Genomic DNA, 26,860 nt, shown 5'->3' with positions numbered 1-26,860 from the left:
CCAGGGGACTAGGCGGCGACGCATAGCACTACAAGCCCCGAAACGCACCGCGCGCTGCGCACCAGAAAGGAAAGGCCGCGTCAGCGGGCGGGGCACGCCGGTCTTCGTAGTCCCTGCGCGGCCCCGCGCCTCCGCCGCTCCGGGCAGGCCCCGCCCCTGCTCCGGCCCCCCTGCGGGGCGGGGCCGGCGGTGGCGCGGCGGAGCGGGGCGCGCGCGGCGGGAGCAGGTGAGCGGGGCGGTTGCGTGGGCCGGCAGCGGCAGGGCACGGGCAGGGCACCGGCAGCGGGAGCGCCAGCACCGGGAACCAGGGAGGCAGGCAGGGAAAGAGTGAGGCAGTGGAGAGCCCGCCCCGAGAAGGCCGGGGGAGTGGTATCTCTCCGCTGCCCGTCCCGCGCCGGCCGAGAACGGCCCCCGCCGCCTCCGCGCAGCTGTCGCAGCTCCCGCGCACCTGTGCGGAGGCGGCCGCGGGCGGTGGCATCGCGGGGTCCGGTCCCGCTCGGACGGGACGGGACGGCGGAGGCGGAACGCCCCGTTCCCCGGGCGGGGGGTGAGGGGCGGCGTCTCGCCGCGCCTCCAGGTGTTTGTTTCTTGCCCGGTTCCCGCAGCCGTGCGGAGGGACCGGGAGGGTTCCCCGGGTCTCTCCGGTGCCGCGGGCTCGGGGCCGCCCCTGGAGTTACGTAAAGCGGCGGCGGCGCTCCCCGCGCGCGGCCCCTCGGCGGCGGGGCCGGGCCGGGCGCTGCCCAGCGGTGCCGACCAGGCTGGTTTGGTTCTCCTCTGTTTCAGAACCGTCAGGTTACCGTCAGAAGTAGCGCTCCCTGATGTGCAGGTTTTGGGAGCAAGGTACCTGCAGTTGTTTCTGATTCCGTAATAGACTCTTTGGGGCAGGAGTTACTCCTGTGTGTGTGAGGTGTGAGAAATAGTCCCCCCCTCATTTTGAGTTCATAAGCAAGTAAAAAAATGTTGTTAGGTAACTTGGCTGAAGTTGGCACAAAATTATTATTCAAAGAAATCATGAAACCTAAGTCAGCAAGTTCTTTCTTTATATATTGTACTTGTTTTTCAGCTGACATTCCTCAGTTGCACTTACACCATAAACATCAGAAGTCAGCTTGTCTGCGTTGTCCAGAGGCACAACATGTGTAACGAGATCACGAATAGTATTGCATAGCTAAAAGTCTTGTAAATCCAATTACAACTGTTAAGCAAGGAATGCTTCGTTTCTGATCTTTTATCCTTGAATCACGTGGCTTATTCAGTTTCTCACTGAATATACAAGCCATTAGTTTAAAAAGGTTTGGAACTGCGGTGGCCGCAAGCTGCACGCAAACCCTTTTTAAGTGGTTTTATTGCAGCTTACTTGCTTCACCCGCAGAAAGGGAGGTGCCTGCTGTAAACACCAGGATAAGTTGGTGTCATGCTGCTCTGTAGCATGTGACGGCTGGGCTCCCGGGAGTGTTCTATCCTGTTTCTGATCTCGCAGTTCAGCGCTTCCAGCTAATGTTCTCTTCCATTTCTTTTCGTTCTTGACTCACAGCTGGGAATCAAACTAAACAAAATACAGGTTCCGAACAGGAAGCAAATTTCTTGCAAAAAGTCAAGTAAATAGCTAGACGAGAAAGTGCAGTCTCTGGGTTATCTCCCAGGTATCATGAGCGGTTTGCTCTGAAAGTTGGTGTGCTGCAATGATTCTGCTGGTTCTGTGCAGCTGGGGTAGGAGCAAACTGAGCACATAAACCCTCCTCCCTGTGCCGAGGTAAGTAGGGAGTGACGTGGTTTGTCTGAAAGGATTTTTTTTAAACGAAATTGTTCTCAGTTCCTTTTATTGCATGTATTGGCAGTAAACTATATTTGTAGATAAGGCTTGATTCTAGGGTTTTGACCCTTGTTTGAGCATTGTATTTTTTTCTAATATTTAGTAGCCTTCATAAAGTGCAGATTGATGTGGTTTTGAACTCTGTTGTAACTCAGAGCATGTAAATATTTTACATACTGGGAAATTGTGATACTTTTACAGTTGAAGATGGAATTACATCTGTATTATGAATATAGATGTATTTGTGAGTCTGGTATAGTAATATTTTTTTATATTTCTTTCAAATTTTTTTTACAAAAAAATTACTCAAGTTAAGTGATGCAGTGTGCCATTTGCTCACTTGACCAGGTGTTTCTGTTACTCAAAGAATACTTTTCTGTTACTCTTTAAAGTTACAGGAATCTGCATGTGACACTGGTAGTATCAGCCCTTTTTTTTTGTCTGTGGGTGTGTTTCCTGTGTCAAATTGAGTCAAGAACGTCCTTCAGATGAAAATAGTGTCATCATCATCTTTAATATGCATTGACTCACAATTTGGGGTGGCCTTGCAGAGTACAAAAGTAACTAAACCAGAAAATGTACCCTTGGAGCAGGTTTAGTGCAGTCCAGCTGCTAATAAGCATCCAGGCAGTGGTACCAGATTAGAGCTGGTCTGAAATGAAAGCTGCTGAAGCACATACGGTGTAGGTGTTGGCCTCTCAACACCAAGGGCTTTATCCTCAGGATCGTCTGTGTTGAGCTCTCTTGCTTGCCAAGTTGGTACAGCTGCTCAGAGATTGATGTGCATTAAAGAGTAATATATAGTAAGTAAACCAGCTCAAGATAGTAAGTTCTTGACTGGTGTTTGACTTTAAAGGAAGAAGTTCTTCTATGAAAGACACTGTTCACAAGTATTGTAACTGGTGAAAGTGTCATTGTGGGGTTTTGGATTTGGTTTGGTAAAGTGATGAAAAGCACAAGTATTTTTTGCATCTTAAAATTCCACAAACTACCGAGTGAACTTCAGCAGGTTCCCTGAGATGTGGGCTTATTTTCTGCTCCAGGTTCCCAGTCATGCAACAGAGAATAATCACTTTGTATGTATAGACTGTTTGAGTTTTTGCAGTGTGGATTCACTTAGGTTCTTCTTCTGTTTACAGGAATTTAATCCTACACCTCCCAAGAACATAGCTGGGTGGGACATTGTTTAAGGGCATGCTCCCAATTCCTTATGCTGGTAACATGGAAGAATCACTGAAGTGGCAAGCAAAAAAGTAGTTACCTTTTTCAGTGTTGCATTTAGATATTTAATTGTTCAGAGAATATTGCTAGATAAAATGTATCAGACAATGCTTCATGCCTTGCATTGAAGAAAAATTATTGCAGAGTTTATTGTTTGAGGCAGAAAATATATTTTCTTACTGAGATGTGGGTGAAAAAAGGGGTTTAAATCCTGGTGTAGCTCCAGGAGAACGTCTTGTCACGGAGACAGATGTGACTTACTTTCTCTCACACTAAGTGAGGCTGAAGCAGGTCAGATGTCTGAATTGTGGCTTCACTCACACAACCAAGCACAGGACTGTGCTGCAACAGAAGCTGCTGGATACTTCAAATCCCGTCCCTGACCAGCTAAGTGAGTCAGCAGGGGTTTATGATACTGACATTTCAGTGCCCTCAGATGCTGCCCAGTGTCCAGCCTCATTCCACAGTGAAGTAGAGATGTTCCCAAGAGACCGCTGCCAGTTTGAAATTGTTCTCCTGGTCAAGTTACCTGAAATTTCTGACAGAGAGTGTGTGAAGTCTTCCTGATGTAGCTGAAAAGATGACTAAGTTTGTTTTTTTGTTCACTCAAGGAATTTGTTCAAGAGAATTTTTCAGTCTTACTGGTGCTGTTTCATTTAAAATTTATTTCTTTATTCATGTGCTCTAGGATTAATTTAGAGCAAAAGAGTGAAAGCATCACTTCACCCTTGCAATTAGGAATCTCATTTGGTTTTGCTGCAGTAGGTGATTGATTGTCTGATGTGAATCAGGTTGGCGGTTTCCCATTTCACAGCTTCCTGCAGCCTCCTGGTTGATTGGTTTATTTCTGGGTGAAATGGATCATGGCTCAAATCCTGTTAATCCAAAGAGGTGGTATTTAATTTGCATCTTATAAGAGCTCTTCTTTGGGTGCTTTGTTAAAATGAGGAGATGGTGCTGTTTTGGCAGTTTGATACTGCGGTCTTAATTTTATTTTGCTTTTTTCCAGAAATGTACATGTGTGCACACAACAGACCCGTTTGAAATGGTTTTGTTGAAGAAAAAATACTAAATTGTTTATTTATCTTTTTTCCATACACTTTTTTTTTTTTTTTTTTTTTTGCATTTTAATCTTATGGAATGGTAAAACTACCTGCTGTAACAACCCTGCTTTTGATGTGCATGGTTGTAAAACTTAACTGCTCCAATTCAGACTCCAGAAAATGTGCCCATTTAACATTGTGACAAATGTCTGCAGCATTACATAAAACAGAGTTGTTTTGAAAAAATACTTTGCATTGAACACAGACCTATTATGCTTCAGTGGGTGTGTAATATGCAAATATGTTTTCACCTAAGTTGTTTGCTGTCATGTCTTTTGATTCATGTCGTGTGTATTGTTGCCTGTGTGTTTGGCTCACGTAGTCTGCAGTGGCTGTCTTACGGAATCAATTCTAAGAAAACCTTTTGTACTGTTTAAACAGTCACTAAAACTACTCCTTCTTATATGCCAAAAAATTGTTGATTCTTTGGATAAAACTAAATAACACTTAAGTCATAAAGGACAAAAGGATTTTTCTCTTTTTTAATCTTGCTTTACTTCTTTGCCATTTTAATTTTAGTAGCTGTGGAAGACAGAACTCTTGTGAAGCTGTCAAATGGTTGAGATACAACTGAAAAGCACCATTTTATATAAAGCCAAATTTTTTGTGGAAATGTTTTACCGTCAATACTGCTGTGTACCATCTCAGAGCTAATACAGATTTTTTTTCCAAAGCTCTTAGTGTTGCTTTGACTTAAAAATGACAGCAATATTTTCTGTCCTTAATTGCAGGTACTGTTCCTGAAAACAAGACAAAAAATGGTTTATACAGTGAATGAAGCTTAAATTCCTGGACCAAAAACTGAGGGGTTTTTATATGAAGGATGGCAACACCATATGTTCCTGTTCCTATTCCTATTGGAAGTTCATCATCCAGCTTTACAAACAGAAACCAAAGAAGTTCTTCCTTTGGGAGCATCTCAACGAGTTCAAGCTCCTCAAAAGGACAGCTGGAGGACTCTACAGTTGATAGTTTTAAAAAGATGAGCATGCCTGACCAGATTGGTTCCACATCATCTGCATGTAGCAGTCCACTTGTTAGGACTAAGTTTACAGGTCTGGATACATCCATAGAATACTGTGCTCAGCCTGTAGAAGAAATAGAGCAGAATGCAGATTCCAGGAGCTGGGAAGATCGACCATCCACACCTACTATTCTGGGCTATGAGGTGATGGAGGAAAGGGCAAAATTCACTGTAAGTTTTGGGCATAGTATAGTTGATCCTGGAATGACAAGATAACAATTGAATGTGCTTTGCATTGTCTTTCGGCAAATAATCTTGCAGTTCGGGGATGTTTACCGGTTTAACTTCAAAGTACTTCCTGACAGGAAGTGTCATTCCTGTTACACAGGTGGGAAGACTGGGACTAGAAAGCAGTCTTTCCTGCAATTGTGTATGTGGAATAGAAGGAATTGGTTCTGCTTCATTTATCAACTTCTGCTGCAAAAGTCAGGAATTCCTTGCACAGTTACAATTCCTTGTGAAATTGAACCTGTATAAGTTCTGTGTAGTTAAACTTCTTAAATAAAATCTAGTCTTTTATTTGAAATGCATGATAAGAAACCTTGATGTTTGCCCTTGGCAGTTATTAGTAACTTAAAACATTTCTGTGAAAGTGCACACCTGTGGGTTTCAACTTCTTGCCCAGCTTAGTTTCTAGTAAGGGGAAACCTGTTCTGCAGACAGACTGAGAAGTCACTTATGCCATCTCTTGTGCCAGAACAGCAGCCTAACTGGTTTGTATTGATTTTTCTCAAAGTGCACTGTAGCTGGAAGTTCATTTTTTTTCCATGCCATAAATGTATCAGTGCACTTTTACATTTGTTTTTGTGGGTGTGGTTGAAATATTTCTTTGAGATAATACTGTAGTGCTTGTGGGACTGATGGAAGCTGTTCGTTACTGATTATTAATTATATTACTTAAGATGAGCAACATCAATCAGAAATGGGTAAGGAGAAGGAAATTACAAACTTTTTTCCCTCCTGTTTTCTTTTAGATTAGAGAAGTGCAGAATCTTTATGACAGTTAAAATACTAAGGAAATCAAGTTCTTTTTGCAAAAAGTTAAATAATGCTGCTTTTTAGTTACTTGAGAATGATACCCTGTCTTTTCCTGAGATTTTCAGTTTCTAACATCTTTGTGCATGATAGCATAAGAGAAGAGCAGAATGTTTTTTAACATGTAGATTAAAAAACTTGTTTTAAATATTAACCTTCAAAACTAAAACTACAATCAGTATAGTTATATGGACAAGGATTAGTCTGAAAATACCGCAGAATCATTTAGATTGGAAAAGATCTCTAAGATAGAGTCCAGCCTTTGATCACCACCTTGACAGCCAGACCATGGCAAAAAGTGCCACATCAAGTCATTTCTTGAACACCTCCAGGGATGGTGACTCCACCACCTTCCTGGGTAGCTCATTGCAATGTTTAACAACCCTTTCCATGAAGAAATTTTTCCTGATGTCCAACCTGAACCTCCCCTGGGTGCAGCTTGAGGCCATTTCCTCTTGTCCTGTCGCTGGCTGCCTGGGAGAAGAGGCTGACCCCCACCTGGCTACTGCCTCCTTTCAGGTGGTTGTAGGGAGCAATAAGGTGTCTCCTGAGCCTCCTCTTCTCCGGGATAAATATCCCCAGCTCCCTCAGCCTCACATGACTTACCCTCTAAACCTTTCACAAGCTTGTTGCCTTTCGATGGGCTTGTTCCAGCTCCTCTGTGTCTTTCTTGAAGACATTGCCAAGAAACTCCAGTATGCCTGTAAGGTGTTCTGTATTAACAATGACAGCTTTGTCTCCTTATTGTATATGGAAGGCCAGGTCACAGAAGAAGTGAAACATTCCTCCATTGTAAAATGCTTGAGTGCATTTTGCTCTTCCCTATTTCACTTCTATTGCTGTGTTATTTTCTGAAAGCACACAATTAACTGTTTGTTTTCAGTTGCATGTTGTACAGTTTGCTGCTGTGCATTAAAGCCAGCAAGTAATTAGTCCTAGAAATTTGGGTTGCTTTTGGAGTGCTAAAACAATGAGATAGAAGACTGGAAATTGAATTAAAATCACTTGTAAAAGAGAGGAAACTCAATTGCTGAATTCTTTTTTAGTGTTGGTAGCATCTCATAATTCCCAAAAATAAGAATCTGATTAGGCTGAATGATGTCCAAACTTCAGGAGTTAGATGTTGGTGCATGTTAGAGTATGTGGTTGCTGAAGCTTATGGGAGAGAAAACCTAGGCTGAAAAACATCTCTTTGTAAACATTTGGTCTTAAGTGAATTCACAATCCTGGAATGTTCAATTAGCACTTTTTTCTTTTTCCTTTTTTCTGTTTGTTTTTTTTTTTTTTTTTTTTTTTTTAAGCCAAGTAGAAATTATAATGAGATGCTGAATCAGCCACAGAATGTTACCACATATGGGTGTATTTTCATTGATTTTTTAATTTATAGAATAAAGCCATTCATGATTGAGTGGACTTAAGTGAATTTGTTGACTTAATTTGTGATTTTTACCCCAGATCATGTATGAAGGAACTGAGAGGTGGTTTTGTAATATTCTAGTTCTTATTCATTAATTGCAAACCTTAAAGAGAAGCCAAAAAACACCCAACCACCTTTCTAACTTTGGCAGGAAAACCAAACATGTTTGTTTCGGGTTGACCGTAATTTTGAGGCCAGTAAGCACAAGTTGATTGCACCCTTGTTACAGTTAAGTTCACTGTAATTGGTGAATATTTGTTTTTAAGTTATCTAATGTTTACTTGGAAATTATTCCATTTTTTCTCATATATATTTTTAAACAATGCTTTTGCAGAACTTTCAGTAGAATACAAGAGTAGAATACTGATTAGCTAGTCAATTTGCACACATATTCCAAAGTTTCTTGTTCTGTGTTTTACTGTGTACTAGCAAAGAGTCTTCACAATTTTACATTTAATCCTTTATTTTATTTATGAAAATAAAACTGTTTATACTTCTAGTATGACAGCAGAGTAATAAAATATTTGGATAAGCATTTATACATAAAATGCAAGGCAGAAAAATTATATGTTAATCATAGTTTTGCAAGCATGTCCTACAGCTTGAATTCTAAAAATTAATAACTTTTTCCTCTGACACAATCCATGACTTCCACAGATGATTCTTCTTGAAAGTGAAATTGTGTTTAAAACAAAGATAAGAGAAGTACTTGCTGAAAAATTGCTTTTGATTTGCACCATAGTTATCTGCAGTTTCTGTAACTATCTGCAACTTAATATGTTATGGAATACAAAATTGCTAGAAATAGTCTCAGACCTGTACAGAAGTACACACTGGGGTTATCACATGTTGGGACTGCAAAAAGAAAAATACTCTTATCAGCTAAGACAACCTGTTATGACAGCATGAAATACTGGAAAAGATTTTACTATGTAACGGATTAGAAAAGGTTTTAAATAGAATTTGGTTACATGAGGGATTGTTTATCATGATTCTAAAAATATCTTTTTCTTTCTTGTATTATATTTTTTACATACAGACTGGGAAGATTAACCTAGTGCAATTGCAGAGCCTCTCTTTCCTTACATTGGAGAAAGTAATACTTGTTTAATGTTTTTCAGTTGAAGTTGTTTGTTGTTAGATTCATTGTGCTTAGGCATTGGAATATCAGGCCTCCTAAAAAGTAATTTTTAGAAAATTATTATTATTGTTGTTGTTGTTTTTTTTCTTTATCCATTTGCTTTTAAGTAGGAGTATGGTACTGCTGTGCTGTTGTTTTGCAAAATCTGATTCAAAGAATCCATTACTTCAGTTATACAGTGCTGGTATAATCATTCTGATGCAGTTTTCCAGTGAAGTCATATTTTGCCTGGAAAGACAAAACGTAATGTTCAAGACAAATACAGAAGAGGATGTCATTTTATTCTCTCATCATTTTTCTTTGTGAAGCAAGTCAGATGAGACATTTTGAAGCAATATCACACTCAGTACTTAATTATTAACAGTCATCTTAAAAACGCAGTGGCCTCAAGGATCAATGAGTAAAACTGTAATTTTGCAAAGGTTAAAGTAGATCACTAAAACACAGTTCCCTTACTTTTTTGATAGCCAAGACTTTTGTTCTGCAGGGCAATAAATTCTTTCTTACAGACAGAGATAGTTATATCTATTTAGGAATTACAGAAGCTTCTTTCTTAAATTCTGAAATTAATATAAACTCTTTGTACTGGTAATCGTTATTTGGTTTTCTTTTACTCTAATTAAGATTTTTTTTATCCATGAGTTTTGTTTCATTAAGAAACCAAGGATCATTTCATCCTTCCAGACAATGCAGTGTGAAGTTCTGCACATTTTTCTGATACTCCTGTCTTTCCACACAGGTATACAAAATACTGGTAAAGAGAAGTCCAGAGGAAAGCTGGGTAGTTTTCAGACGGTACACAGATTTCTCCAGGCTTAATGACAAGGTGGGAATTATACGCTGGTAAATTCTCAACTACCTTACCTCACTTCTTTCATGTCTTGTATTTTTGTCACTTCTATTTTTTCTGGTTTTAATGCATGTGAAACACATACTGTATTAATGACTGGAAAAATATGATTCCTTATTTTTTCAAAGATACATGAAACAGCTACCACTGGTGTAAAGGAGAGGTGACAACTTTATCTGAAGCTGTTGTGTGCATCAAACTTTATATTTATTCCTAGTTTATATGACAAAAGAAATTAACTCTTGAATATTTATCCCCTTCATGGAAATAGAACTAGGGGCTGGTATTCTCTTGCGAGAATGATCCAGTAATTATTTAGTCCTTTTCTGTGTAACAAACTCTGCTTTTGTTCATGATAAAACTGAAGTTTCATGAACATAAATATGTTCTTTGTGTGTTGGTCAGTCTTCAGTTGTTTTCAGTGTCTTCAAAGTTAATACTATATCAGATCTTTAAAGATGAAGGAGGAAACACCAGATTAATAGGAATTCTGGGTCAACAGCTTAATATTTTTAGAATATTTGAAAGGAAGAAATACTTGCCTGAAAAGCACAGGTTTTTACAATTGGTAAATAGTGCTTGGCTATCAAAAGTAGAGAAACAATTGCACTTTTCTTTGTCCACTCTTCACTCCTAAGATTAATCTTTCATTGCCAGTTCAACACACTTTCTGCTAGTGTGTTCTATCATGTTTCAACATGAACCTTATAACACGCCCTTTTTTTATCCATAGTAAGGGATTTTTTTAATAGCTTATAACTTTGGATTAATGTGCCTCATCAGCTAAGAACTTAATTTGGCTGAAGTTTTGAAAATGGACTTGAACTTAAAAATTTGTCTGGGTTCTTGGTTTGACCTATTTGAATATCTTCTAGACTACCTTTGAAACACCAGTGGAGTCTAAAACTAAATTGCTGAATGTGAATTAGTTTAGAGATTTCATTCTGAAGGAATTCCTGTCTTAAGTACAGTCTATCTTAAATTGAGGAATGTCTTGATATTGGCAAAAGCCTGACTTCTTTTGAGATGATGATCTTGGTATTTCACCTCAGATTTTGGAAGTCAAGTCAGACAACAGTTTGCATTTTGATCAGCTGTGTCAGGTATAGGTCAAGAATTGGCTTACCTTCATTGACTTTTAGTGTGGTTATCAGCGGTTTGAAAAATTAAAATGCCTAAATAGCTATTAGAATAAATATTTAAATTTTACAAGTGAAGCCCTTAGTCTTTGCCATCAAATCTTTGGCAAAAATATTTGGCTTCTAGCATTATTTCCAGGTATTAGTATTTCTGTTTAAAGGAAAATTCTCTATTTTTTGAATTTGTGTCACTAGCTGAAGCTTTTTCATCTTTCAGTATACTCCTAAACCATTTACTGTTTGGTCTGTAAGACATTATACTTTTTATAATACAGAAATGTGAACTCTAGGACCTTAAACATAACACCGTTCAGGAAATACTGGAGAATTAAAAAATAGTAACGTATTAATAGTTTGAAAACATGTAATGAAATGGCCAGTGTTAAGAACCAAGAAGTTTGCCATTTCTCCCCAAGGCTGTGACTCACATGACACGTGTAATGCATTACATGGTGATGTAGGAAAGGTTCTGGGTCCAAGCAAGCAGCCCTGGCCAGAAGTTGTCTGACCCACGGGTTTTCCTGCTGTGTCTAAGGAGTGCTCAAGAAATAATGCTCCAGGACTGTGCTGTTGAAAATTAGTCCACTGACAGCAGCTGGCTCTTACACCCGTCATCCACAAAAGGAGTAATCTGTGGATAGGAGTGCTCTCTCCTTAGAATTAAATTGCATGATCTATGTGACCAGAGAAGTAAAAGTACCATTAAGCAGAAATCTGTATGGTTGAAAAGCTTTCCCAGCAATGGTTATCTGTGGTCTTCTATACAATGGACAGGAACTCGTTTTGTTGCATTCTATGGGTTCTGTTCTATTCAGATACATTCTTATATATGTATGGTATTGATCATAACTTGGTAAGAGGTGAAGGAACTTTGGAGGACCAAAGATAAACTTAAAGATATAAAGAAGAGTCTAATATCAAGATGAAATTCAGTAAGAGGAAAACATATACTTAAATAATTAAATTCAGTAATAAAGAGCAAGGCTTTGACAATAAACCATTCTGTAAATAAGGAACTAGTTGTTATCACGGGCTATTTGAATAAGCAATACTTGTGATGTTTAAAAAGCACCTCATGCTGTGGAGCAATATTTACATGAGCAAAGGTGATAAATTAATGTGGTTCTTCCTTTAAAGTGCATCGAGAGACTGTTTGAAATGCAGCATCTCTTCTAACTTTTCCAAAACTTAATCTGGTGAAAGAGCTACCCGTTAGCATTTTCTGTCACTGCAGCATTCATATTAATATAAAAGGTATATGCAGAACATCTCTGACAGAAGTTGGCTAGATCCTGTATTCAGAAAAAGAAACAATTCTTGTGGCAGCTGAGATACCAGATTTTGTAAAACCTATTTGCTTTTTTGTGTTGTAAATCCTCTCCCAGATTTTTCTTTGTCAAGCATCACTTTGAATAATTGTTTTTTTTAATCAAAGTGTTAAAGTATTTTTGATTATCATGCATACTAGAAAAATAATTGGCACCATTGGACAGGTTCCTTGTTGTATAATTTAATGCTTTCATTCACCTGTACATTTTATTCCTGAATTCAAATCAAAATTCTGGGTATTCCTGATGTCAGCCATACCCCATTGCTATTTAAGTAACTCAGAAATACAGTTTTGCATGTCACTAGGGTTTGAGCCATATTTCCATATTGGAATTTTATTATTCTGGGTGTACAAAGAACTACTCTTTACAAGAAGTACCTCATGCAAGTGTTGTAATTTATTCTTGTAGCTCCCCAAGAAAGACGAGTTGGCAGAGTTGTAGATCTGTAGTGGGGTTTTATTCTATATATATGCATATATATAGTACTTATTATCCCCAAGTACTTTAGAAGAAATACCACTGAAATTATTATTCATCTGATACTTTTTATTTACAGTTTTCTTACGTTTACAGTCTTAAAGGCTTTAAATAGCAGGCTCAGACATTAAATAACAAAGCAAAGGTTTTGATTCCTATTTTTATGTGTTAAATTTGAAGAAAAATACAAAGCACTGTATTGCATAAGGCAGCACAGCAAGTGACAGAACTGTGCCCACAGTTTAAGTTGTAGTTTGGATCATACTTGTGGTTGAGACTTACCTTGTGCTTGAACTTAGCAGAAATCAGAAATACCTCATAAATCTGAGTGAAATCAGTGCCTGTGACAAAATCAGTATTTTTCTCAAATTTTAAAATTTTTTTTGTCTTTGATTTCAATTTCAGCTAAAAGATATGTTTCCAGGCTTTCGGTTGGCCCTTCCACCAAAGCGCTGGTTCAAGGATAATTACAATCCTGACTTCTTGGAAGATCGACAGCTGGGGCTGCAGGCATTCCTCCAGAACCTAGTAGCTCACAAAGATATTGCTAACTGGTATGTGATTAAACTTTGCATGTGCATTTGCGGCTTATTTCCTGTCCATACTCATCTTACAAAACTCCTAGACTCCAGCAGTGTATCTTTGGGCAGTGTGGAGAGGAATCTCAGTAACATTCATGTTGTGCATTTGGTCATTATGTGAATTATTCAGTGTCCTTTTAAATTAGTCCCATCTTAGCATTAAAAAAAAAGTGGAATTGCAGTATTCTGAATTGTACAGGCATAACTAAAAGCTGTAGTATTTAAAATGTTAGAATAATCCCATGTTTACTCCTAAAACATCTCTCTGTTTAATACAGAATTGCTATATTGTTAATTTATACTAGGATTAAGTGTTAAGACTTTCATAATGGAGAGTACCTATACTATTATGCAGTTAGTTCTGAAAATGTCTATTAAATTGCAGGTTTCTAATTGATATGACATGATAGTAATAGGAGTACCTTTATAGATTCCTGTACATAAGTAAATGTAAACCACAAATCAACAAAGTCTTAATAGTTTAAAAAACATTATGTGTTTAAGTAGCAAAGTGCAAAGATTTCTTTCAACAGTATCTTTTTTCGTACAAAGTGGGAGATTCTTCCAAAGCAGGAAAATTAAGAGAATGTAATTCTGACAAATGAAATGTAAAATAATTTTATTAAAGACCAGAAGAGAATTTAAGTAGGCAACTTGCTGGAGGCAGGGCAGTTTTAAAACCTTTTCCAGCACCAGAAATAAAAAAGTTAAGGTTGCTGTACTAGAGATTCTTTGAGGAATGAGTCTGAGGACCTGTCATCATCTGAAACTTCAATCAAAACAAAGAGTAAGAAATTTTCTAAAGCAAACCTAATTCCCTCAAGACTTTTAAAGGAACTAAATTGTACAATTGCCAAGCTGTGGTGTGAGACCATAAAACGCTCATACCTACTTTACTTTTTAGTAGAAGGGCTATTACTACATTTGACATGTTTTTATAGGGCATTCAACTGCTGAGTCTGGAAAATAGGGATTTGTACATCAGTCTGACTTTGGTACTGCTTGTAGTAAAAAAAACCCAAAGTGGTAAGCAGGTAAATAAAAATGCTATAGTGTCTCCTGTAGAGGGAAATCTAACAAACAAGTAGTTGTGACAGGGCTCGTATAAAATGGTTAAAAAACAAGGGGAAAAGGATTGATGGAAATTTAGGGTAGTACCTGTGGAATGTTAGATCACAGTTGCAGACACTGATGTTCAGAACATCTTGAAATTATCTGGAAAATGGAATGAACAATGAGATCACAAACTATTGTAAAAGGATCCTGAGGCACTGAGTGACTAATGTCTATTTTTGTGTCTTGAAGTACAAAATGTCAGTAAGTACACCCATACAGATTTGCAAACTCAACTGGTTTTTGCAACCCGGAAAATAACTATTGATATTGATACCACTGGTTTTCTGAATCAGTTCAGTACTCAGCAATAGTCAGAAAGTTTCATTCAAATCATTAGAGGAACTTAAAAGGGGAAAAAAAAGTTACTGCTCTGGGAATCTGAATTGTACTTCCACATAGTTCAGTGCTAAAACACAGCTTTCAGTTTCAAGGGAGGTGTCTGTTAGAGGTACAGAGAAAGCAAGCAAGAACAGGTGAAGCTGCAGAAAAACTTCCTTGCAAGAAGAGTTCTCTTTAGTCTGTTGTCTTGGGCAAGGGCTGGCTAAACAGGGCATGTGAAATCATCAAAGGAGAAGAGGGAAGGTAAGTAAAGAATGTTAGTATTTTGATGATTCATAGTCATGCTGGAGTCTGTCATGCTGAGTGGCAAAGCTTTGTTGTGAGATGTCAGAGACAAAGCTTAAATGATTTCAAAAAGAAATGGGGCTCAACCTGTGAGTTTCTGTGTCAGTGGCTATTAAATATGATTATGTGGGTGAAGTATGCAGCTGAGAAGTTTAAAAACTTCCTAATAATTAAATTACACAATAATAGGTGTGCCAAAAAGAAAAGGAATCAGTCTCTAATAGTCCATAAATGTAACTTCTGCTATGCTGCTGGAGACACACTAGTGAGTGGAATGGAGTTGCTTAAATAGATCTGAAGTCTTTATGCTTCGTATTGTTGCAGCTAGTTCATCATTTCAGCTGGCTTGTTTGTGTCTTAGTGATGGACCATACTGGACAAAATAGTGTTTGTCATAATTTAAGGCAAGGAACTCCAAACTGTAACTTTTGAACTGCAATGGTTGTCAGATACAAAAAGGAATTAAAATAAAACGTTTGTGGAATCAGTTTGTATTTTGGCTAATGAAGAGATGGTTAACTGAAATGTGTTTTTGAGAACTGTCCATGTAGGGCTCTGCATGAAGACAAAATTTTTTTATAAACTTTATAACATATTGATACGATTCTAATGTTTGGATCTATGGAAGGTCTGAAGTCCTCAAGAAGTGATTAGAATGGGGGAGATTTGATCCATCTAATATTTTTACCCACTTTTCAGAGAATGAATTTACTATTAGTGAGAATTAATACTTGTACACAGGAGTAGTGGTGAGCATTTGACCCTGCTTTCTCCTTTAAAGCTCACCATTTACTTCTCCTGTTTCGCAAATAAGTCCAACTGCTTGGGTCAGACCTAAACCAGAAAAGCCTTTTCTCTTTGTAGGGAAGTCTGTTTTATTTCTCTTTATGCTTTATGTACTGTATTGACAGTGGGAAATTTGCCTTTCAGGGATAGGAAACCACATTTGGTATACCTGTTTCTTATTAAAACTAGATTCACAAAGTATTTTAAAGATAAAATGGAGGATGGTATATGCAGGTATATGCTAAATTTAGTGTTTGTGTTTTATAGACTTGTTGGTGTTTTATAGACTTCTTCTCATGTTTTGCATTGTATTGAAGATTCAGTGAAAGATCAAATTGAAATCCACCCACAAAGTTAAATGTGTTCAAGAAAATTTCATATAAATCATGAAGTGGGAGAAAGAAGTTTAACCCGCTAAGCAGAAGCATCATCTTTATATAGATGACAGCTTTCTATAGATGACAGAGCTGTCCTGTCTCCACCCTGTATAAGAAGCTTGGAAGGGAGGAACTCGGTCAGCTTGGAGTCAGGGATCCCATGTGCTGCACTGCCCTTTGCTGCCCTCCCTAATGCTGGCACGGCTCCTTCCTGGACAGGGATCTCAGCCAGCACATGTGTACAGCAAGCTGTGTCTCAGGATAGAAAAGATCCCTGTGGTACTTATAAGGCAGTATCTTCTATTTGTTAAATGAAAGGAAGAGGTGTAACACATGGAGGGGAGAGCAGGTTCAGAGCCCACTCTCAGTGCAAAGGTAGGCTGCAAATAAATGTTCATGCCATCAGGTGCCTATTTTAGGTAAAGAAACAACAAAGTAAATGCTCAGTGTATTTTAGATAAATATTCTTTAAAGTCTTTTTAAAACTAAAAGTGATAGAATAATGAATGATTAGTGTTCAAAGAAATTTCTTCTCATTTTGCTTGCCAAACCTGAAGCTGGTTGATCACGATGGTAGCTAGGTGAAAGTTTCCTTTCTTGTGTTTGTACATTGAGAATACCTCAAATGAGAGAATGAGTGGAAGGCAGAAAATTACTGCCTTTTGCCCTCACCTTTCCATGGGACCCAGGTGGGAGGAAGAGACAGGCAATTAAGTTTGGATTCACATTTTTCATTTTTGTGCGTTCATTGCAGTAGGAGATGATCTACAGATTTACAGTAGTGAGTGTAAGCACAGCCTTGCTCCTAAGTTACTACTTGCTAATTAATTGTGAATACAGTGTTCTGATTTGAGGTTATTTGAAGAAGAATGAATACAACCGAGCAGGAAAGTCTCAAAAAGGTGACTGAACGGACATGTTTGGAGATGTTTAGGAGTTCTGTGAAAAGTAATCTAAATTTGGAAGGTTGAATGAGACAGAGGCTTGAAATATTCTGTAGTAAACCACAGGATTACACCTACTTCCTTCTTCTGGCCTTTGCAAAACAACACACAGAGATGTTACACAATTCTAAGTGGAATGCATTAGTTTGAAATGTGTGTTTAGAGATGGCTATTTAGTAGATCCTTGGCATATTAATTTTGTCTTCTGTTATTTTATAACTTATTATTTATATTAAAAATATATACTGTATACATAAAAATTATGTATATATGTCAGTGGATTATGAACTTGGCAAAATGGAGACAGATGAAAATGTTTCAGTACTCATGCTTAAATCCCCTGATACCTCCTGAGGGGATCTGCATATGGATTTTAACAGCATACTTTTTCATCCATCCTATAATACTTCTTTTTCTCCAGGAGAAGTTTTCAGACCTCTTCAATTCCAAAATTATAAACTTGTCAGTTGTCATGTAGCAACAAATTTTATGAAAATTTTTAAAATCATGAAAAATCATGTTCTAAAATTTCTTACTCATCTTCCTAAGTTACATTTTAAGTACTGTCCCTGGTCAACACATGAAACTGAGACTTAATAGTTTGTTAACGTTGTTTTGAATGCTTGGGAGTAAATTTGAGGATGTAAATTTTTGTCATTTAAAGAAATACCTCCATTTTGTGATCATTTTTAAGTGTTGTTGCTGGTTTTATACTTCAAGTAATTGACTCTCTTTTATTCGGTAAAGCCTTGCAGTGAGAGAATTTCTTTGTCTGGATGATCCTCCGGGTCCTTTTGACAGTCTAGAAGAGAGCAGGGTAAGTGCTAAGTAGTAGGATAGAAACAGAATGCAAAAGGCAGGTGTTGTTAGAATATTGTAAGATCTGTGTAATGATATGGAATGAAACACTTCTGTTTCTGTTCTTTCACAAAAATCACAAAAGGATTTGTTTCTAGAATGGGCATAGTCTGATAATTGGTGCACACTGATTCGTCTTTGACTGCTGCACTTCATCCCTGTCTCAAAATGTATCTTCTTTCTTGCCTTTTATGAGCCATGGATGAAGTTTGTTTTTTAAAGCAACTACGTATATAAGGCAACTACTTAATATAAGGAGAGATTTTATAAGTTTACAATCAGCATATTGTTACAATGCTTATACCTTAGACTTCCGGTCTTGCAGGGAAATGTTTCTTGCTATAAAATCACAGAATCATAGGATGATAGAATGGTTTGGGTTGGAAGGAACCTTAAAGGTCATTTACTTCCAACACCCATGTCATGGGAAGGGATGCCTTCTCATGTAATGAATGTACTTAAAGGATTAATTCTCACCACCAAAAATAGTGTTCTTGCAGAAAACTAAGTAGTGTTGTAAACCAGCGTCCTTTCAACGTGCATATGAGTACACTGAACAAATAATACTGTGTGCTGCAGCCTACTTTATTAGAAGTAAGTTTCACTGTCATGCAGAGCTGTATCAGGGCTGTCTAGAGCAGATAATCTTAGTTTTCTTGCTTTATAGAAAAACTATGTTTTAGAATTGTGCATACATTGTTATGCTTGCAGAAATTCTGAATGTTAAATGATGCTCCTTCAACTAAATTTATATTTACCAGTTTATTTTGCATGTATGTAGGAGTGCCTTGGCTCTTGTGTGCATGTGAAAGATTTGGTATGTTTTTTGTGTCACAAGCTCATATTTGATTTCTGTACAATTGCTTTGCATCATTGCTATTTAAGGTGATCAAAATTTTTAAAAATTACTGTAATTATTTGTTCAGATAATTAAAAAAATTTAAGTGCCTTCTTCATTGAAATTTCAGTCATGCATACTGTGGTGAAATCTGTGTTATTCTTCCACTGGAATTTAATCAAACCATTAAAATAGCTGTGCTGTTGTGGTTTTAGCTATTGCCCATTTCTGTAAAGTTGTTGAGACAGCTGTCGTAAAATTCTCCAAGAGATACCCCACCTTATTATAGAGTGATTGAGGTTGGAAAGGACTTCCTTGAGATCATCTATTCCAACCCTCCTGGCTCAAGTGAGGTCAGCTACTGCAGGTTGCTCAGGACCATGTCCAGTCAGCTTTTTAATGTTCTACAGAGGAGACTTCACAGCCTCTCTCTCCAGCCTGCTCCAGTGGCTGGCCACCAGCACAGTGAAAAGGTGCAACCTCTCAGGTCCCATGGACATTAGTACGTCCAATTTGTTTAAGTGTTCCCTGACCTGGTCTTCCCCTACTGCAGGTAAGTTTGTCTTGCCCTTCCTTCTGGATGCAGGGAAGGAATTACTCAAGGCTGATCTTTCCAATCAAGACAACAAGTCCAAGGTTTTGCATCTTCCTTCCTTGATTCTGTACTTGTTTCTTTTCACATGCCTTGCTAGATTCAACTCCAGGTTGTCCTTCGCTTCCATAATCCTGTCCCTGTAAGATTAGACAGCAGCCTTATGTTTCTCCTGTGTCACCTCTCCATGCTTTCACCCCTAGTAGAATTGTGTTTTATGTCTGAGCTCAGGAGATCCTCGCTCATCCACACAGGCCTCCTGCAACCTTTGCTTGACTTTCTGCTTGTTGAGCTGTACTTACTGACCCTGCAGGTGATCCTTAAATACCGAATAGCTCTCCTAGACGGCTCTTTCCTCCAAGGTGGTTTCCCATGGATTCTTTCTTCCAAGCAGGTTTTAGAAGAGATTAAAGTCTGCTCAACCTGAAATCTATGGTTGTGGTCATGGTTTTTGTCTTGATTCTGATTGTTAGGAGCCTAAACTCCTACATGCTAAAAGCATCCATATCCATCCCTTGCTGTTTGTTGCTTTTTTTTTTTCTTTCCCTGAACTGCCTTGTACAGGAAAAGCACCGAGGTTCATGTACTTACTCCTGGAGTTCATTTTTAAACTTATCTGAAAACTTACTCTGTTTTGCCTTTCTATTACCATCCAAAGCATTGCAGAAAAAAATCTTCTGTTTTCCTGATAATGCAAAATACGGATATCTTCTGTTTGGTTTATGTCTATTCTGATATTCCAAGGACTTGCCAAAACACATTTATCTTTTTTGGGGGAGGGATACAGGTACCTGCTCCATTAGAAGCTGATTAGGCCTAGAAATCTAATCACAGAAAAGTAGGCAAAATATTCACTAAATCTTTTTTTTGGTCATACTGGTAGTTGTTTCCACAGATCTTTTCCCTGCCATCTCTGTTTCATATCCACTAAAGAAGGAAGCAAAGCTGTCTCCCGGCTGTCCTTTCAGAATTACAGGGAAAATTATTCCGGCCTGGGTATTAAAATTGTTCCAGACTCCAGGTGTCCAGTTGTCTAAAGAGCAAGATAGCTCATTACACACTGTTCCCTTTCTCACCTTTGGTTCACTTTTCTGCTTCAGAATATATTTTTTTCTCCTTACCTTTTTACAACTTCTGTATTGCTAGTGCTTTTTGCCTACATTCTTGGACTTGTTTGTCAAGCTAAGAGACTAAACATTTTAGAAGCTTCGTAGCTAGGGATCAGTGTGCCCCAGACCCCAAGGTCCTCTCCAGAACACATACAGGCTCAGCAAGGTGCATCTCGATGCATATGACCTGGACGTGTGCAGCTAAAGATCCTTAAAATAAATACCAGGGTAAAATCCCTTTTCCCCTTCTAACCATGTATGAGTCTTGATTTTAAGACCAGGAAAAGGCATCAGTTGGAACCCTGGGTTTAGAGAATTTAGGTTTCTGGGATATGTGTAACAATATGGAGGATTTTGGGTGTGGATTAGCTCTTCTTTTCTCCTTCTTCACAAATCTGGGTGTTCTGGTATTGGGTCATCAAAAAACCCGCAGTGCACATCATGAATAGTTATTGGATTATAAGTAAAAACAAATTAATTGGCATTCCATAATTGGGTGATCTGGACCTTAAAAGACCTTGGAAGTTAGAACTCGGGGCCATTTTCCACCTTGTTAACTAAGAGGCACATCCCGTGCAGCTGTGCTATAGATCAGAAAATAATAAACATCTAAGTGCAAAGATAAACTCCCTGTCTCCTGCATTTTAATTCGAACTCTGAGTAAAAGAACTCACAAAACAGAGGCAAAGAAGAAAAGAAACGAGAACAGAGAAAATTAATACAGATTGAAATAATAAACTTAATTACATTCTTAAGGAAATAATGTCCAATTCTCAGTTACGGTACCAGCAACCTTAAATATTTTTACAAAGAGCAGTAAAATTTACTTAATTGGCTTGGCTGATATGGGATGACTGCTTAACCAGAGTGATAGCTAAAGCAATCACTACAAATGCTGTGTGAAGAACGAATTGCATGACCCGTGCTCTTGGCTCTAGTAGACATGAATAAAGCTATGGCTTAACTCATGACTGGTCTTCAAGTGCCTGTCAACACAGATAAATTTGCTATCTGTGTCAATAAAATAAATTAAAATTCCATGGAAAAAAATAGGATTATTGAATTGAAAATTCCTCATTTGTTTGTTTTGTATAATTACAGGAAAACTTAACATTTTGAAGATCATGAATCTGCTTCAGTTAAAGCAAAGGATATTCTTAAAGTTCGTAGCCTGTTTTAAAACTTCAGGAAAACAGTGTCTTAACAACATTGTTCTTAACCAAGCTTGTATAAAATGTTTATATTCAGCAGACTCTGAATTAGTGTTTAGTTGTAGGTAATATTAAGCCAAGAAAGCCTCCCTCATGGGGCTCTTATTTATAGAGAACATGTAAATTATTAAATCAGAATTGCACATTACTGTTGGAAGACTTGTGCTTTCCAGTAATAGATGAGCAGTCTCTGTGCCAATGCCTCTGTCACTTCCTGCATTCAGTTGCAGGATGTTGCATTGGACACAGGCTCTTCACATTAGGTTTTGAGATTGCTCACTGTCAGATCCATCAGGGGGTGTGATACATGCATGTCATGCTCAGCAGAGGAGCACAGCATATTTGTTATGGCTGAGTAGTTAGTGTTCACAGCATCCCATTAAACTTCTTCAAAATACTTTTGAACTGGTCCTCTGATTGTCATGATTTCATATTTATAGCAGGTGTTTGGTACAGAACTGTACAGCTTTGTCTTTATCCTGAGTAAGGAAAGAACATGTACTTAATCCAAATATTCCTTGCATCATGGGAATATATAGGTATTTTGAAACTGACTTTCAAGTCATGTGGAAACAAAACTTTATGATGAGAAAAGGGAGCAGGGAGTTCAGTTTATGATCGATATAGGCAAAAAGGTTCAAAATCAGGGACTACTTTTCTAAAGTCTCTCTTGTTGTGAGACAAAAACGATGTGATTAAAGTATTTGCATTGCAGTTCAGCATAAATTCATCATTCAAAGCAAAGCAGCATTATTTTATTAAGATAAGAATCTAGTTTAAAATTTGCATAGCTTTTTATAGTAATCAATCTGTAGAAAAGCAGCTATAACACTGTTACAGGTTGATATTTCTAAGAGAAAAGTCAATAAAGGTAGTCCACTGAAGTTAAATTCAAGATGCTCTTAAATTTGTCTTTCAGGCTTTCTGTGAAACTCTGGAGGAAACAAATTATCGCTTACAGAAAGAACTGCTTGAAAAACAAAGGGAGGTTGAATCACTGAAGAAATTATTAACTGAAAAGCAACTTCATATTGATGCTGTTGAAAGAAGAATTAGGTATGTAGAAATTTTAAGGGTTTCAGTTTATCTCCATTAAAGCATTTTCTCTTGTCTAGTCACAAGCACCAGCTTTAGCTGTATCTTGGAAACCATTTTCCCTACATAACCACATACAAAGCAATATTTTCAGTAAGCTCTATCTCATATGCCGGCTAAAAGCTATTCAGTAAAAATGACTGAGAAACTTGTCCTAACTTTTCCCTCTAAAGTAACTGTGATTGTTTCCTAATCCTTTAAGTCCTGTAAAGATAGAGCAAGATTCTGTTCTGCTTTTGAAATATTGAAAATGTGAAATGCGCTGCTAGAGATGAGTGGAAAAATTGCTTTTAGTTATAAAATTCTGTCTGTACTCAAAGCTTTGACAGAGCATAGGGATCAAGCAGGTATGTGTCTGTAATAATGTCTTTACCTTTATTCTGAATTGCTTGGAATGAGATGCTGCAGGTACAATTTAAATAGCATGAGAGACTGTCCACTTAAACCCAAGGGAAAAATGGTGCCTGTCTGCTAGATTTTGTAGCAGAAGCTGAGGAATTGATGATGTGCTATCCAGTGTCTCATTAGAGCTGCTGAGTCAGTATTGCAGCATTTCCTTAGCAAAAGAGTAAATTCCTATGGTCCCATTAGAACTTCACAGAATTACAGAATTATTTAGGAACCTTGAAGATCATACACTTTCTGCTAGACCAGGTAGCTCAAGGCCCCATCCAACCTGGTCTTGAACACTCCAGGGATGGGGCATCCACAACTTCTCCAGGCAACCTGTTCCAGTGTCTCCCACCCTCACAGTAAAGAATTTCTTCCTAATAGGAGATCAGCTGAAAAAACATCCCCTCTGTGTGTGTCGGACCAGGGGCAGTGAAGAAATTAAAAAAAAAAAATTAAATTAAATTCTATTTTAATACCGCATAGGGTTGCTGAGTCCAGCATATCCAGGTTGACTAACAAATCACACCTTACAATGTTCTAGTGAGCTACCTTTGGAAAAGGATTTAAATGGAATTATTGTGGCTGTCTGAAAATTCTTATCAGAATACCATATTCAGTTTGTTGCTTACTCCTGAAGGCAAATAATTACATTTGGAAGATGCTTGCCCTGTTTGATGAGAAAGTTATTACATGCTGCTGGCTTAAACAGTGCAATAGTTGGGAAAAGTTAAATAACTTGAATTTGGCTAAAACATCATGATAGAAAATTCTGTGTGACTGAAAATAAAAAGGCAGGAATAGCAAAAAGTGATTTTATTTTTTAGTGTGTTCCCTAAGGATAGGTGATGTTTTTTAAATACACAAACACACTGCTAGGTTCCCAGACATATAAAATTATTAAAAGTCAGCCAAGTAGTTTTGATGGAAAATAACTTCTGTGACTTCTAGCTGTAAAAATTACCAAGTAAACTTATGATCTTGTTTGAGAACTTCAGCTTGTCTGATAGGAAATTAACCCAAAAGAAATGTGTCTGTCTTTGGCCTTGTTGAAGTAGAATTTTTATTTGATGGCCCAACAAGAATTAAGCATCTTATACCCACACACTCCAAAGGCCAGGTACCTGCAGTGGATGTGAGGTAGGAGGGGACGGTTGGACGAGTCCTGAGACTTGTAGGCCTTTACGTGTATTGCTGGATTTGGCTCAAACATAGGCCGGTAGTCACATTACAGAATACTGCTAAGGCTTTACCTAAAATGCAGGCATTAAAATAAAACAATAAAAACAGTAGTTAGAGCAATTTTAAAAGGGGAAGAAATACAGTAGTATCACATCAAACACAAAATGGATCACAAGCTCTTGTTTCCAGTTCAAGTCCCAGCTTTCAGTGCTAACTTGATGTATGTTTTCCACATAGAGAAATGGTTTGGAAAAAAGGATTTCTTTGCTCTTTCTTCATGACCATATTCCCATTTGTAGCCAAGCTAGCTGGACCATTATCTTGTGTTGCCATTAAGAAAAAAATTATCTTTATCACTAATGAGAAAATGCAATGCGCTGAAACTTAGTTTGTGGTTTTGTAAAGTTACAGAGAAACTTGAGAAACTATTGGAGAAATCTTTTATCATCCTGTCTGTCTTCCTTCTGACTGTGTTTTGGTTATAATCCTTCTGCCATTTAGGCAAGAAATGTGTGGCTTAGTCTGATTGTAATTTTTTGCCTGAAGTCAAACACACTCCTCTGAGACTTGAATTTTGTAAAGGTACTAAATTGTCATGCAACCAGGGAATGATAAAATGGCCTGGGTTGGAAGGGACCTGAAAGATGATCTAATTCCAAACCTCTTGCCATGAACAAGGACACCTTCCACTAGACCAGGTTGCTCAGAGCTCCATCCAACCTGCTGGCCTTGAGCACTTCGAGGGATGGGGCATCCACAACTTCTCTGGGCAACCTGTTCTAGTGCCTCAGCACTGTCACAATAAAGATTTTTTTTTTTCCCTAATATTCTATCTAAACTTACCCTCTTTCAGTCTGAAGCCATTCCTGGTTGGGGGAACAGTCCTGTCACTACAGGCTCTTGTAAAAAATCTCTCTGCATCTTTCTTTTAGGTTCCCTTCAGGTGTACTGGAAGGCCGCAATAAGGTCACCCCAAAGCCTTCTGTTTTCCAGGCTGAACAATCCCAGTTCTCCAAGCCTTTCCTTATAGGAGAGGTGCTCCATCCCTACAATCATCTTGGTGGCCCAGAGATTGAGAGGACTGAATTTAGTTGAGGAATAAGCAGCTGGAGCAAATAAACTGTTTAAATAGCTGCCCAGTACAAGCCCTGCCATCTCTGTACTAATAAAAGAAATGGGGCATGCAGGAGTGAGACTGAAAGGTTACTTTCAGTCCTTTTGCAGAAATTGCCGAGGTTAAAATGAAATAAACAGTTCTTCAGTGACAAATGTTTGCTGTATGGATTGGTGGTACTCTGTTCTTATCTGTTGTAGGGATTTATCTTTAGGAAAAATGACTCGTCAAATGTCAGGAGAAGAAAGTGAGTGCAGTGGTGAGGTGGAGTCTTCTGCAGTAGAAGCAGACCAGGGTACCTTGGGTGAGGACAGCTGGTAAATACTATTATTCTACTTGTATTTTAGTTCTTCTTAAAGTATGTTTTTTGAAATGTTTGGTCTTGCATTAATTCCGCACAGCTGAGAAATTCAGCATTGTGTACTGCACCTCTCTGCTGCATAAAGGCCCTCAGGATAGATAATTTTAGATCTGGAATAAGCAATAAGTTTAAAAAGCTTTGTAAATGTTTTGTGGATTGTTTGCATAAAATAGCTATAGAAAATCATACCAGTTTCCACTTACTGATCTTGTCATTGCAGCTCAGACAAAGAGAACCATGAGCCATGCTGGAGTGGCTCTTTGGCTGAAAATTCTGTCCCAGAAATTGAAGTTGCTGAAGTAGCCTATACCGCAGATGAGGAATAGCTGAGCAGCAGCTGTTACCTGGGAAAGGTTCATGTTTGGGATGTATCCATGGGTAAGAGCATAGAGTAGCTGTGAAGAATTTACAGCAAAGAGCAAGAATGGACATATTGAATGTTTACATAAATCCTTACAAATTATTAATGTAAGATATACCCAATGCTGCTTTGATTTCAATTTTTATCTAGCCTTTATATATTTAATATATTGAAGTCTAATAAGGGCTAAAATCAGCTAAAGTTTAGATAGTGTGCATAGCAGAATGACAAAAGTTTCACATCAAATTATGGAACACATCTAATTCATATGTCATATATTGCCATTGTTGTGACACAGTTGATGTGTTCATCTCTTTGGTATTTGTGTTTTCATATTCTTATAGCCATAAAATAATGCTTGCTGAAATAGAAATGGACTCGTCTGTATTTAGGAATGGAGAACGTGTTGGTTTTAAATTCTAAAGCTGAAGAAAGTTTCTCTGGAAATTTTAACGCAATGCAATAGGAAAACTTCCAGTACCAAGAGAAAAGTACTTACAAAATGGGATCATAGTTGGACATTGTAAAATGGTCATTTTTGCTGAAAGAACTAATCTGAGACCCCCAAAACACTGTGTATCTTCATCCCAAGATAGCATGCTGTAATACTTTTTGTTCAGTAATGCTGCTTTGAAAATCTGGGATACCTTTGTTATATACCCATGTAACAATAAAATCTGTAAGTTTGCCTTTTACTCAGAACACTACCTCTTACCACCTTGCTAATGCATTCATGTTTGTTTAAAAATATCCAGATTATATGGAGGCTG

The 26,860-nt window shown here is 38.0% G+C and overlaps 1 protein-coding gene across 5 annotated transcripts; it reads left to right on the top strand.

Moving 5' to 3' along the window:
* The first annotated feature begins 151 nt into the window (after positions 1–151).
* On the top strand, positions 152–26,310 carry SNX16 (sorting nexin 16). Of its 5 annotated transcripts, none has more exons than XM_048286821.1 (8): positions 152–226; positions 4,869–5,332; positions 9,494–9,580; positions 12,957–13,105; positions 17,727–17,796; positions 22,507–22,643; positions 25,569–25,685; positions 25,950–26,310. In XM_048286821.1, exons 2-8 carry the CDS (start codon positions 4,961–4,963, stop codon positions 26,053–26,055), a joined length of 1,038 nt encoding a protein of 345 aa, XP_048142778.1. In that variant the 5' UTR covers positions 152–226; positions 4,869–4,960; the 3' UTR covers positions 26,056–26,310. The 5 variants fall into 5 exon arrangements, with proteins under 5 accessions (XP_048142778.1, XP_048142780.1, XP_048142781.1 ...); XM_048286820.1 differs by lacking the exon at positions 152–226 and adding an exon at positions 1,350–1,753; XM_048286822.1 differs by lacking the exon at positions 152–226 and adding an exon at positions 2,953–3,066.
* Positions 26,311–26,860: the final 550 nt, after the last annotated feature.

The sequence above is a fragment of the Corvus hawaiiensis genome, chromosome 26 (assembly GCF_020740725.1).
Source record: "Corvus hawaiiensis isolate bCorHaw1 chromosome 26, bCorHaw1.pri.cur, whole genome shotgun sequence".
Lineage (NCBI taxonomy): Eukaryota > Metazoa > Chordata > Aves > Passeriformes > Corvidae > Corvus > Corvus hawaiiensis.
This window is presented reverse-complemented; position numbering and strand designations above follow the sequence as displayed.

Excerpts from the sequence above, each read along its gene's own strand:
- SNX16 (XM_048286821.1), top strand. The coding sequence starts at position 4,961 with ATGGCAACACCATATGTTCCTGTTCCTATTCCTATTGGAAGTTCATCA. Across the intron at positions 9,581-12,956 it reads TCTCCAGGCTTAATGACAAG|CTAAAAGATATGTTTCCAGG; the intron begins GTGGGAATTATA and ends TTTCAATTTCAG. Across the intron at positions 22,644-25,568 it reads GCTGTTGAAAGAAGAATTAG|GGATTTATCTTTAGGAAAAA; the intron begins GTATGTAGAAAT and ends TATCTGTTGTAG.